The following is a 14,543-nucleotide window of genomic DNA, read 5'->3' as shown; positions in this document are numbered from 1 at the left end:
AACATACTTTGCAATGTTGTTTTGACTCTTTAAAAGCATCTTGCAGGGCTGCTTTCACTGGGTCTGTACTTAGAAGGCATGCTTGGCTTAAGGAGTAAAACTTGCCAGATCATGTTAAAGCTAAATTACTGGATGCTCCCTTAAACCAAGACAGTCTGTTTGGCAACAAAGCAGAAGTCCTCAAAAGGATGGAGGAAAAAGCTAAATCTATGCAAACTGTTAAAGATTTCCTACAAGTACATCCTCCCAGATTTAGTAGGCATTGGCCTTCAAAGAATTGGTCCTTTCCAGTCCCTTCCAGGCCATCTTAGTCCAAACCCAGGAACAGCAGACCACCTAGGTTACAGTCTCAGGCTGTGCACAGGCCTAAGCAGTGGGGGACTCCCACTCCCAAAGCAGGGAGTAGTAAAGTCACCCCCCTACGGAAAAATGGCACAATGACTTAATCTTAACCCTTCCAAGCCCTGCTCATCTGCATGCTCCCTTAGAAGGAAAGCTCGCCCTGCATGGAAAAAACTGGGAACACATTACCCAGGACAAATGGGTTTTGAATATAGTTTCTCAAGGATACAGATTCCACTTCCACACCCTACCAACCCCAAACGGTTGGCCAGACCTACCCCCAAATCAGTGGGCGGAGGCCCAACAGCAGGTTCTCTCTCTTCTAAGTATCAGGGCTATTCAACCTGCCCCAGCAGAACAAAGGGGGACAAGGTTTTTATTCAAGACTTTTCCTGGTTCCCAGAAAAGACAGCTCCTGGCGTCCTATCCTGGACCTCTCTAGTCTAAACACCTTTCTGGTAATCCCAAAATTCAAAATGCTAACACTTCAACAGCTTCTTCCTATGCTCAGCAAAGATGCCAGGTTGGCAGCCTTAGACTTATAGGAAGCTTACATGCACATTCCAATAAGGGAATCTTGCAGGAAATACCTACGCTTCAGGGCAGGCTCCATGCACTATCAGTTCTCTGCACTTCCCTTTGGCTTATCTACTGCGCCCAGGGTATTCACAAAGTGTCTAGCTCCAGCCATTGCATTTTGCAGGCAGAGAAATATTCAAATATACCCATACTTGGAGGATTGTCTGATTCAGGCAGAAAGCCAGGGCTTGCTATTACAACATCTGGCATTCGTAAAGAAACTTCTAACCTCACTGGAGTTGCACCATAAATGAAAAGAAATCTCACCTAGTACCCCACCAACAGATTGTATTCCTGGGAGCAAGCTTGAACACAACTTCCCAGATGGCTTTCCTCGCTCCGGAGAAACAAGTTTATTTGACAGCCTAATTCAAACTATTGGCCACAAAGCCCCAGCTATCTGCAGGGAAAATTCTGCAAGCCCTGGGGTTCATGGCCTCTTGCATTCTACTAATTCTATATGCAAGACTGCATATGAGGAAACTACAGTGGTATCTAAAAAGTCTATGGTGTCAACCTTCTCAGGGCCTGGAATTAATGATTCCCATCATTCCTTGTATAAAGACAAAGTTCCTTTGGTGGGCAGAGGGCTGCTACCACAACAAGGGGCTCCCTTTCACTCCTACCCCCTGCTGCCCAAACCCTAACAGACGCATCAGACTGTGCATGGGGGGGCTCACTTAGCAGGGCAGTGCATCCAGGGCAAATGGAACCAGAGACAGATGCGCCTGCATATCAACCAAAAAGAAATGTCAGCTGTACAGAATTGCCTGACAGCCTTCAAAGACCGCATTCTTCCAGGACAACTATTGGTAAAGACAGACAACACTACACTTATGTGGTATATAAACAAGCAGGGGGGGAACCCTCTCGTCCCTTTCTGTAGACTAGCCGTGGCTCTATGGAACACAGACTTGAGCTACCAAGTGCACCTACAAACTCAATTCCTGCCAGGCAAGCTAAATTCACTGGCAGGCGACTTAAGCAGAAATCTCATGGACCCACACAAATGGAAACTGGAACCAAGCATATTCAACCTCTTGAGGAACAAATGGGGAGACTTCAGAGGTAGACCTGTTTGCCTCCCCTTAGAACTACCAATTGAACAGATTCTGCACAAGGACTCCCCACAGTCAAGCTTGGAAAGTGAATGCCCTGTCCTTTACCTGGGAAAGCCTCTCAGTTTATGCCTTTCCCCCTCTGCCTCTCCTCTCGAAGGTTCTGCTAAAAATCAAACAGGACAAGCCAAGGACAATACTGATTGCACCAGACTGGCCACGCCAGCACTGGTACCCCCTCTTGCGCAGTATGACACTGCTGGAACCATGGCACCTGCTTCAGACCCCTTCTCTGGTGTCCCAGCAGGCGGGCCAGGTTCTGCACCATCAGCTTCAAACTCTGAACCTTGCAGCCTTGGCTAATTCATTGAGCTCTCCAGTAGCATCCCTCAGTAAGCAGGTGCTAGATGTCATTCTGGAGGCAAGGAGGCCTAGTACTAGAAAATTCTATGCTGAAAAGTGGAAAAGATCCTGTTCTTGGAGCCAGACTTGGGGGGATGGGCACAACAGTGCCCAGCTTACCTCATATTCTTCAGTACTTAACAGAAATGCTCCACAAGGGCCTAGCCTTCTCGTCAATTAAAATTCGTGCCTTTGCCATTTCAGCACATTATAATACTGAGCCACCCCTCTTCTCTCACCCCCTACTAAAACAATTCCTTCGAGGGGCCAAAAATGTAATACCCCCAGGAGAGCACCTACTCCAGCCTGGGACCTTAACTTTGTATTGGAAAAACTTACACTCCCTCCCTTTGAGCCAGCTGCAACAGCAGAGTTGAAATTCCTTTCTTGGAAAACAGCCTTCCTTCTAGCAATCACTTCAGCAAGAAGTGTGTCTGAATTACAGGCCCTCATGGCAGTGGAACCCTTCAGTATCTTCCATGCAGACAGGGTTTCCCTCAGGACCAATCCTTCCTTTATGCCCAAGGTGGTGTCTAGTGTGGCCCTAAATCAGTCCATTTATTTGCCTACTTTTTTCCCTAATCCACAAAACAAAGGAGAACGAATACTGCACTCTCTGGACGTGCACAGACAACTTAGATTTTATTTGGACAGGACTAAGCCTCTCAGAAAATCTGAACACTGCTAGTTGGCTTTGCTGCAGGGGCTGAGGGGAAGGCCATTTCAAAGCAGACCATTTCCAAATGGATAGCCCATTGCATTCATTTCTGCTACAAGCACCATGGAAAACCTACCCCACAGGGGATAAGATCACATTCCACCAGGGCTGCATCTGCCTCTGCAGCCTTTCTCAGAGTCCCTACCAGGGACATCCTAGAAGCTGCTACCTGGAGCTCTGTACATACCTTCACCAAGCATTACCACATGCCTATTTTTTTCTAAATCCAGAGCTGGTTTTGCCATTGCAGTCTTGCAGGGCTTAATAGCTGGCCCTAATGCTCTCTAACTTACTCCTCCCTTCCTTACCTTTGGGAATCAACCCAAATGTGATGACTGCAACAGTGAAACACGAAGAACATAGTACAGTTGTGTACACTTACCATAAATGTAGATGTTAGAGTGTATTCACTGTTGCAGTCCTGGTTACCCTCTTTCCAGCCCCCTGACTTCTTTTGGCTCTACCTTTCCTTCTTGTTTGGTATATTTAAGTTTCTGGTGTATTTGCTTTTTGATGGAGGTGTACCATAACATATAATTGCTTCCCATTGTGTGGGCACCTGACATCTGGGGCAAGAAAAACTGATATAATGGCATTGACTGTATGTTTTATACCCCTGACGTCATGGAAGAAGAGAGAGCATCTGACGCAGGAACCGAAGACTCTGGTATTCAGGTCGGCTGAGGGCTACCTGCAGGCAGATGACCCAAATGTAATGACTGCAACAGTGAATACACTCTAACATCTACATTTATGGTAAGTGTGCACAACTGTACTTTTATATACCACTGATGACCTGATGTCAGTCCTGGAGAGACAGCAACCGACGCAGGAATACTAAGCCTCTGGTATTCGGGCCGACTGAGGGCTACCCCTGGCAGGATAACCCTAAATGTGATGACTGCAACAGTGAATACACTTGAATTTCTACATTTATGGTAAGTGTACACCACTGTACTTTCCCAATTTTGCCCTTTTAGTGCTCAGCTTCCCTTTGTCTCTGCTGACCGGAAAGCTCTGTATGGCTTTATTCCCAGACTTATCTTTGAGTCAGCTCAGCTCAAATTGCTTGACAGTTTGCATGTGTGGGAGGTTCCCTTAAGCTTTGGAAGTTGGTCTGCTGTTACACCCTTGACACGATATAACCCATATAGCAAAGGCTACTGCAGTACTGATAATTCAAATATCTATTGTTCTGTTATGTTCAGTTTAACACAAGATCACCTTCTTGTTGTATGTCATCTTTTTGTTAATGGATAGGCTTCTTGACAAGTGGACATGAGCTTTGCCTTAATCTGTCATACTAAATCTTGTATATGCAGGTGCATAATGTGCCGATCACTCCTGTTTCTGAAGAAATTCAGTGTGCTTTAAAACAAATCAAGTAATACAAGATGTTTGTTCTGTTTCATTGTTGCAGTAATAACTTGGGATTTTGTGCTGTTGAAGCCCTGTGCCAACCTGAATGCCAGAGACTTTAATCCCCTTCTCTAGGCCAGGGAGATGCCCTCCTTTCCAACATAAGGATGTAAGCTTCATTAGGCAGCACCTTATTCTCAGTTCTTTTTGGTGTTGGAGCTTGGTAATATCTTCACTGTGTTGTCTGTTAATCTGAAACCAGAATATAGATGGCCAAAGATGAGTACCCCTCAAGGAACTATTTTTCTTGCGTTGTTAAAGTTGTGTGAATTGGCAGTAGTTAAGCAAGGCAAAGGTTATTGCATGGAGTGTGGGTTAACAAATCACTCATTACGACTTCACAGCCTTTTTTGCCTGGCTCTGGAGCTTGATGTGCTTAATTGTCCCCAGTGTGCTTATTTCAACTCCAGAGCAACTAAGCATAGGACTGAATGTTTAGATGAATTTTTAGAAAGGAGAGGGAGCATCAGGAGCCCTCGTGTACTATGGCTTTTGTGGCAGTCTGCTTCTTTATAGAAAAGTGTCCAAATGTACTTGAGAGTACCAGACAATAGCTGTCCACCATCTGATAGTCTACCCAGGCATGTGTCTGACTTTCACAGTCCCATCTGACAATAGGCCATGTGGCTGAGGCCTTTAGTGAGACCTTTACGCTGTGAGCCCCCTAGACTGCCAAGTGGGCAGAAAGACTCAGGGTGTCAGGTGAGTCTGGGATTACTTTGTAGATTCTGGCTTCCATGACCTGTTTCAATCCTGCTCATGTCCCAAGGGAGCTAAAGGCAGCATCATTAGAAATCCTGTTTGGTGGAAGCCTGGATGAAGCTGGCAAGAAGGTTTACACATCTGCAGTTTGAATTCGTACATTCCTGTAGTTGCACATAAATTCTCGCAGTTCTGAAGAATGCGCATATGGACATCAAACGTATAATAAGAACTTCCCCATCTGCAGTGGGTACAGTATTTCTAGGACTTGGAGCACCCCTGTTGCTATATTGTGGCATTGTAATTGGCAGTAAGTAAATTTGAGATTGTTGTTTATTTTCTTGCTGATGTGTAGCTTATGTTCAAGTGTGTCATGAATGAGTACCTTAGAATGTCTACACCATTTGTTCTCTGTGCTGGGACACTGCCCTGGATCAAAGTGAACAGGCTGAATTTATGTAAAGTCGCTAGAAATGGCACAAGAAAAATGTCTGTAGGTGTCCCTTTCCCTCTAAAGGACATTCTTGAAGATCTGATGATGATTATTCACTTTAAGTATCTTAGACAACCATGTTTTATTTATCCTTTTCAGTTGATTACAACCAGCGTAGTTCGCACCAAACCCTTTTTACCAAGTTGAACTTGAGTGAACACTGAGCTTCAAACTGGATGATCACATTGCATTCTTACTTGTAGATACCATCTTTTTTTTCAGCCAGTAAAAGCAGTTGCCATTAGGATATTTGAACTGACTAAAATCTTGTGGGTTACATCTGCAGTATTTTGTTTCATACAGGTGCAACCTCAGCTCGTTGGTAACCTGCATCCCCCGGTACCACAGCAATTGTGTACAATGGTTTGCAATGTTAAAGCACTTTCCTAAAGTGAAATTTTAGAAGCGCCCTGTGATATTGGTTAATGAAACTAGGTATTTGCTTACCTTCAGTGTACATGGAGAGAATTGCACTTTTTAAACACTGCAATTTTCCTGTGTATTGTGTGCATACTGTTGTAGATTGTGGCATGAAATCCTTTTCCAGACAATTGGATTAGGATTTGTAGCCTGATGGCATATTGAGCATGTGCTGTTCGTTTGCTAAATTGTAGAAGATTTACTTGTTAAATTAGTGTTTTTTTAGGGATTGTAGCTTTAATGCATTTCATTCATATGGCCTACCATTCTACCTAACTCTGTACTTAATGTGGCATTTCATGTGGCAGAAGCATGTAGGTGCATATTGTCAACTGGGTGATTCTTTTTTTTTTTTTTTTTTTTCACAATTGTGTTGAACCAGAGGACTAAGTTAAAAAGGTACCTACAATCATGCTGTGTTGCATGCCAAACATTCTGTAATATACAGCTTTTTTTTTTGTTTGTTTTGTTTTATAAAAGGGGTTTGAGCATAGATAAATGATGCTTTTTTCCATTTCTGCAGTGCTCCTCCTAGTGTTACATCAGTGACTGCAGCATTACCTCACTCATCAGGAGAAGTTCTGTATCTGGGGACAGAGAGTGGTACCATCTTTGTACTGGAGCTCCCTACATGCCAGGTGGTGGAGGATAAGACAGTTTCTCCAGAGGAAGTACTGCAACGGTAAGGACATAACAGATGCAAACCAGTTTTGTTTGGGTGTGGAGCTTTGATCTAGTGAAGTTGCATTTCTGCTTAAAGGATAATTGTAGTTTTCATAGAATCGTAGGAGGTTTACTAGGCTAAATGGCCCTGGGGCCCTTTCAAGCCTAGCCAAGAGTTTATCCCCAAAAAGAAACCTCAGCACCTGTCGCCCCTGTCAATGAGGGACACTAGTGGAACCCCTGGGACAGATTTGTGGTTTCCCATCCACTCATCAAGGTTATGCTTGGAGAGACAGCGAGGTGCTCTGTATGACATGTATGGGAAGTCTTTTCCATTGAGAGGGCAGCCTCTGGGAGACACAGCTGTCTCTCCAGCAGGTTTTGTTGATGTCACACATTAGATTCAAGCCTTCTAGTAGGGCAGGGTCTGAGATTGCTTTGTAGGCGAGACACAAATCACCCCTGAGCAATCTGTGTAATACCGAGTAGAGTGATAGTGATTTGAGCCTGTCTGTATAGGGCAGGTGTCTGAGGGCATGGATTCTCTTTGTGAGGTATTTCAGTGGCCTTTCAGCTTGCTGCAGTTGTTTGGATCGGTACATCCCAAAAGGGATATTACACTCAATTATTGATCTAATGAGGGAAGAGTATAGAGAGGTAATATCCTTTTTTCTGGATGCAATCCCTTTACTTACGAGATGAACAAAGTAAAAGGCTTTTTTGACCACTGCAGCTACATGATAGTCGAATGTGAGGTTATCAACCTGAGTGCGCAGGTCTCTCACCACAGGTTGCGTGCTTAGGGGGTTGCAGTTGATGTGGTAATCAGTAGGGGTCGTGTTTTACTGAGTGTTTTTTGCAGTGTTTCTTACAGAATGAAGAAACTAGTCACTAACATCAGGCCCGGGAATATTTTTTTTTTGTAATTTTGTAGCAGTTTTAAAGCTTCTCATGTTTATTTAACCAGATAGTGCATTTTGGGTCATGTCCAGTAAAGGTACATGTAGATCTGCGCTCTTTGATTGACAAATAAGCAAATAAAAATGAATTAAATTAATAAATAGGACTTCCAACATCAGATGTGTTTTGCTCATCATAAAGTTTTTTGTTCTCTATTTCAACTCAGTAATGTTGAAAACAAAATATGGTATGGTCTGTTGCCTCCAGTACCAGCACCTTCGGTTACTCTGCAAACAGTTTTGCAGCTTTGTTGAATTTTTTTTTCTGGTCATTACTACAGGCTGAAAGACAGACTATATTTGTTAAATCAGACAAGCTTTTAGTTGACACATGTCAAAGTGAGGAGAGGTAACAAGATTTTACAGCCTTGATTACAAGGTTCAGTAATTGAACTTGCGGAGTCATTAAAAATGTTGGTATTCACTTGAGTGTGTGTGGGGGCTATTTATTAGGGTGATTGACTCCATTTTGAAAGGTGATTCACCAAAAGCTGAATTCAGTGTTAACTGAAAACTTTGATGTCTTTCCTTACCACTGTTGCTGTATTCTTCACTCTTGGGTTTTCTTGCTGAGGATAGCTAAATGTCTGGCCAGCATACCAAAGCCTTTACATCTTCCAGGCTATGTACATCAGACGTATGTTCATGCAAGGAGTAAGGTACTTATGTGATGTATGAGGGCCTTATCCTCTGAACTAGTTTGCCTCCAGTCCAAACCACTACCTTTGAATTTGGTCTGCAAGCCCTTCATCAGGTTAGTTCAACCACTGAGCCTTTTAAAAATATGCCTCATTGGAGTGTTTACCTTCTTTTTATTTTAGTTTACTTGTCATCCAGGAGGGGAAAATGAGTGTGGGAGGTAGATTCCCCATAATGATAGACATAAGAAGTGTTTTGTTTTGGTAACGCACGCAACCATACTCAGCATGAGATTTGTCAGGTGTTTGTCCCTCGGACAGTACAGTTGTCTCTTTCCTTTTATTTAGAAAACCAGTGGTTGAAGCTTTTGGCTCAGGGTAATGTGGAAGAATCTACCCACCCAGACATTCAGCCACCACTGAAGAAAGCCCAAAAGCACATACCGACACTGCTGCTGTCCAGCCTCCACCAGATGTCTCCATTGGGTTAGATGACGAACCCGTACACCATCTAGTGATCAACTGCTGCAAACCAGTGGGTAGCCAACATGGAGCTTTCTACCTGAACATCTGCTAAGGCTGGTCCAGATGTGAAAGGGGAGCCACAGCTGATTATATAAAGGATTCAAATGAGAAAATGCCTTCGGAAGTATGGCATGTACACAGGCCCACGAAACTAGCATAAAAGTAAAAAAAAAAAAACAGAGGCCAGCACTATAATGTGGTTTTTGAAACCTGTTATGTTGGAATAAACAGGTTTCGAAAACCATATTATCGTGCTGGCCTCTGTTTTTTGACTTGTATAAGGGATTCACCAAATACTTGTTAGGAAAGAGATGCTTAGTACCTCAGTTGAATCTAGGAGGTTTGAACCTCCTAGATTTGTTAAAGCTGATGTTCCTTTGAAAAAGAAGCAAAAGACTTGGCATGTAGCACCTGTGGCTAAGAAACCACACACAGAATGTCAGGATTTTAATTGGGGGCCTTTCAATGCTCTTAAGCCCTCTGAAGGATTGTCTCTTTCTGCTTTTGCCCCTTGGTCGTCTACTCTTTCCAAACATAGGTTCATAGGTGTGTACTAGGCTAATGGCCCTGGGGCTTTTATAAGCCTAACTAGGTCCATGTTGATGCGCTCCATAGCCTTACATATCAGACTTGTCAGGCTATTGGGGCGATAATTTCGAGGGTCTGTAGTCGCTTCTCCTTAAGAGGGATGACTGTAGAAGTACGCCATTTGGTAGGGATAAAGCCTGAGGTGAGGCTATGAGTGAACAGAGAACACAGATGTGCCAGTTCACTTTGTAATTCATGTAGATCACAGCCAGGGATATTTTCGGGTCCCATGGGAACTGTATTCTTGGCCTTGGAAAATGCAGCTTTAACCTGTACTGCAGTAATGTTGGCTGCCTGGCATTCTTCCGGTATTGAGATTGGTTCTTTAGAGGGGAGAGAGAGTAAAGTTGACACTGAATCTGTCGGCCAGTATGTTGGCAATATCTGTTGGCTCAGTATAGGAGGTACCATTGTGCAGTAACTCGGAGCAAATCTGGGTTTTCCCATGGAGACTCTTGATACAACTATAGAAGGCTTTGTGGCTGTTTTAGTTTCTTCCGCAGTTATGCCTTCATAGCTGGCTTTGGGGGTTTTGATGAGGGATCTCCACATTTTGTTGAGGCTAATAAGGGAATTTTTCCAGTCTTGGGACTTCACCTTTCTGCAACACTTTTTTCCTTCTGTTGTAGTGTTTATTAATGGCAGGGGACCACCAGTCTGGCTTCCCTTTTTTGGAGGAGAGCATCTTGGTTCTGTTGGGTATGGCTAGTTCCATGCATTTATGTATGTGTTCGTAGAGTGCATTGGTGTATGATTCAGCAGTCATGAATCTATTTTCCATTGGCATGGGTGCCGTGAAGTTAGCCATCTCTGTTTTTAGGAGTCCAAAGTCAGCTTTGGAGAAGTTTTTCATGGTGGATACCTTGGGGGGGGGGGGGGGTTGTGGGTGAGATGTGGATTTCCATGGTGATTAGATTGTGGTTGGATCTAACCAGGGAGGAATTTGACTATGGGTGTAGTGCAGTGGTTGCCCATGTTAGTAATAACCGGGTCAAGGATGTTGCTTCCTCTAGTGGGAGTAAGAATGAGCTGGTCCAGGGCATTGGAATTGATGAATTCTAGGAAGTGCTGGACCAGTGCATTGGTGCACAAGTAGTTTTTTCCAGGTGATGGAGGGGTAGTTGAAGTCACCTAGTATGAGAGTGTTGGGTTGGATTTTAATAGTTTCCAGGATGCAAAGGAATATGGAGTGAGTGTCTTGGGACATGGTTGGGGACCTATAGCAGGCTACGACCTGAATCGCCATCTTACCCAATGTTAGTTGTACTTGGAGTATCTCAGATGCATTATGCTGGGCTGCTAGTCTGGAGGTGTGCATATCCTTTATGAATATGGAGACACCAGCCCCTTTGGAGTTTCAGTCCATGTTTTTGGCTGAAAGGTGTGGAATGAGTTAAAGCCTGGTAGCACAGGGGTGCTTTCTGCTGCTTTAAACCAGGTCTCTGTTACAGCACAAATGTCAGTGATGTTCTTCGTGTTACACTGTTGTAGTCATTACATTTGGGTACTCTGCTGGCAGGTTGCCCTCAGTCGGCCTGAATTCCAAAGTACTGGGTCCTGAGTTGGTTGCCGTCTCCTCTTCCATGATGTCAGGTCATCAGGGGTATAAAACATGCAGCCGACGCCATTTTCTTAAGTCTTTCTTGCCGCGCTGTGCCTGAAGCAGAAGCATTTCGCAAGTGCTGGTCGGCCGACTACTGAAATATTCGAGTTTGAGTTTTAGAACCGATGTCTTCACTAAAGTTAAGTATCCCATTGGAGAAACTTTTTTTCTTGCTCCATACCGATGTCAGAAAAAGTTAATAATTGTATTACTTGTGGGAAGCAAATACCTCATAAGTATTTCCATTTATACTGTATTCCTTGCCTAGGCCCTGATTACAACATGCCTGGCTGTCCGTTTTGTGCTAGATTTAACCAACGCACTATTAAGCGTCAGTATATTTTTCCCTCAAAGTATTTTGGAAACAGATTTAACTACCCAGAAATGTCATCGGATAGCAATCCGACTACCGGAGTACATAAAAAACGCAAAGAAAAGGACAGAGAAAGGCAGTCTAGATCCAAAACCGATGACGAACCTTCTCCTAAGCCAGTCGCCGGTACTCAGTGAGGCGCTTTCACAGCCCCTGATACCCACTACCTTCGAGTCGCAGGCCTCTACCGACACCCAGGTATGAGCCAGGTATGCCACAAGATGCTCAAGGTATTGGACCGACGGATGTATCTCCCTCAGATGGGTCCGGAGCCGCTGAGCAGGCACCGGCTTCTGAGGGTGTATTCAGACCTCAAAATTTGTATATCAAACCGATGACAGCTGCAAAACCAAAGACAAAAGCAACTTCTAAAACTAAAAAACAGACGCATGAGCCACGTGCACAGGCCTCTATGCCTAAAAAACAGACGATCAAAATGGCTGAAGACCTTATTACCTTGATCAGGGGTACTCATCCCCCTTCCAGATAAGAGGCCTAGGCAAGACACTGATTATGAATCTTCAAATCAGATTTCTATTTCTTCTGATTCCTCTTCTGATCAGGAATTATCTATACCTCCCTATGAGGATTCTGATGCAGAGGAGTCTATACCATCTGTTTCTCCTCCTGAGGATTATTCATTTGGGGAAACCTTGCATACTTTGAGGGAGCATTTTCACCTGGAGAGTCAAGACTTCTCAGAATCAAAAAAGAGGCTCGGGGATTTCCTTCTCCCTCAGCACAGGCCTTTGGCCATTCCCCGTTTTAGACATTGTGGATTATGTGTTTTCAGAGTCCAACTTGACACCTTACCTCCGGCTCCCAGTAAGCCTGACAGATATTACAGGGTCCCTGACTCATAAATTCTTATTTAGAAACCCTGCTGCTGATTCTGAAACTATTTATTTCACAGAGTCCAAAGGGTGTTAAGGCCTCAACAGCAAAAAAATCCTACCCCCTCTGACAGAGATTCAAGGTCACTGGACAGATGGGGAAAAAAGGTTTATACATCTGCAACCTTGGCAATCAGAGCCTTAAACTGTCAATTTCATATGCTTAAGTATCTACATGTTATGGGATTGCTGAAACAGAAAATGAAGTTGATTTCTGAATGTGCAGAAAATAAAGAATTGCAGGAATTATTGCATGCAGCTGAACAGGTTGGAAAGCATACTTTGCAATGTGGTTTTGACTCCTTGGAGGCCTCCTGCAGGGCCGCAGTTACTGGATCTGTGATTAGGAGGCATGGCTGGCTAAAGGAACAAAATTTGCCTGATCATGTTGAAGCTAAATTGCTAGATACACCTTTACAGCATGATACTCTGTTTGGTATTAAGGCAGAAGAGGTTTTAAAGAAAATGGAAGACAAAGCGAAGTCTATGCAAACTGTTAAAGACTTCTTACAAGTGCAGCCACCAAGATTCAGTAGACACTGGCCTACAAAAAATTGGTCCTTTCCTGTGTCAGACAGATCTCAAAGGGGCCAATCCAGATGCCCAAAGGGTTCCAGATACCAGCCGCAAGATTCATACAGGTCAAAGCAATGGGGCACATCTACCTCCAAATCAGGAGATAAAGCGCAAACCTACAGAAAACAGTCCCAATGACTTCCCTCTGTCTACACCAAGCACTTATCTTTTGGCAGCACCCCTAGGGGGAAAATTAGCACTTTTTGCTCAAAATTGGCAGTTAATAACCCAAGACAAGTGGGTACTAAACATAGTATCACAGGGATACAGATTCCATTTCCACACTCTGCCAGTGGCAACCGGTTGGCCAGATCTGCCCAATAATCAATGGGCAGAGGCACAGAAACAGGTTACGTCCCTCATGGATATGGGGGCCATTCACCCAGTACCAGAACAGTAAAAAGGACAAGGTTTTTACTCAAGACTGTTCTTGGTACCCAGAAAGGACAAGGCCTGGCAGCCAATACTGGATTTATCAGTTTTGAACACATACCTGGACATTCCAAAATTCAAAATGCTGACTTTGCAGCAGCTTCTGCTCATGCTGGGCAAGAGTGCTTGGCTGGTGACATTAGACCCAAGAGAGGCATACCTGCATGTCCCAATAAGACAATCGTGCAGAAGATACCTTAGATTCAAGGCTGGCTTAATGCATTACCAATTCTCTGCACTGCCCTTTGGCTTATCTACTGCGCCCGGGGTCTTCACAAAGTGCCTGGCACCAGTAATTGCATTTTGCAGACAAAAAAGTATACAAATATACCCTTACTTGGACGACTCTCTCATTCAAGCAGAGTGCAAGGACATTCTTCAACACCTGGCGTTTGTGAAAAAGGCTTATAACATGCCTAGGGTACACAATAAACGAAAAGAAATCACAACTGGTACCCTCTCAAAAGATAACATTCCTGGGTACAAGCTTGAATACAGCTGCCCAGATGGCTTACCTCACTCCAGACAAACAAAGGCAACTGACTACTTAAAATGTTAGCTACAAAGACCCAGTTATCTGCAAGACAAATTCTGCAGACTTTGGGCTTCATGGTATTCTGCATCCTACTGATTCCATATGCAAGACTGCATGTGAGGAAACATCAGTGGTACCTAAAAAGTTTATGGAATCAACATGCTCAATCTGGAAACAATGATTCCTCTCATACCCTGCCTACAACAGGAATTTCTATGGTGGGCAAAGGCATATCACCAAAACATGGGATGGGCCTTCACTCTACCCCCTGCCAGCCAAACCTTCACAACAGATGCATCAGATTATGCCTGGGGGGCCCACATGGCAGGAAGATGCATTCAGGACATATGGACCCCAAAACAGATGCATGTATATATCAACCAGAAAGAGCTGTTCAAAATGCCCTAACAGTCTTCAAGGACTTACTTCATCCATGACAACTACTGATTAAAGACGGACAACACCACGGTCATGTGGTATATAAACAAGCAAGGGGGCACACACTCATACCCCCTTTGCAAATTAGCCATGGCACTGTGGTACACAGCTTTGACCTACCAAATACATCTTCAAGCTCAATTCCTGCCAGGAAAGCAAAATACTGTGGCAGACTATTTAAGCAGGA

The 14,543-nt window shown here is 44.0% G+C and overlaps 1 protein-coding gene across 7 annotated transcripts in view; it reads left to right on the top strand.

Annotated features, from left to right (window-relative positions):
• LLGL2 (LLGL scribble cell polarity complex component 2) overlaps positions 1 to 14,543 on the top strand; it is a 2,451,001-nt gene that overhangs the window by 519,587 nt on the left and 1,916,871 nt on the right. For all 7 annotated transcript variants that reach the window (XM_044084955.1, XM_044084956.1, XM_044084957.1 and 4 more), the window contains exon 6: positions 6,657 to 6,815. In XM_044084955.1, coding sequence (XP_043940890.1) covers positions 6,657 to 6,815 — 159 coding nt within the window. The remainder of the gene's footprint in view (positions 1 to 6,656; positions 6,816 to 14,543) is intronic.

The sequence above is a fragment of the Protopterus annectens genome, chromosome 10.part0, assembly GCF_019279795.1.
Source record: "Protopterus annectens isolate FY-2018-M chromosome 10.part0, PAN1.0, whole genome shotgun sequence".
NCBI lineage: Eukaryota > Metazoa > Chordata > Ceratodontiformes > Protopteridae > Protopterus > Protopterus annectens.
Note: the sequence above shows the minus strand (reverse complement) of the source record. Positions and strands in the feature narration are given on the sequence as shown.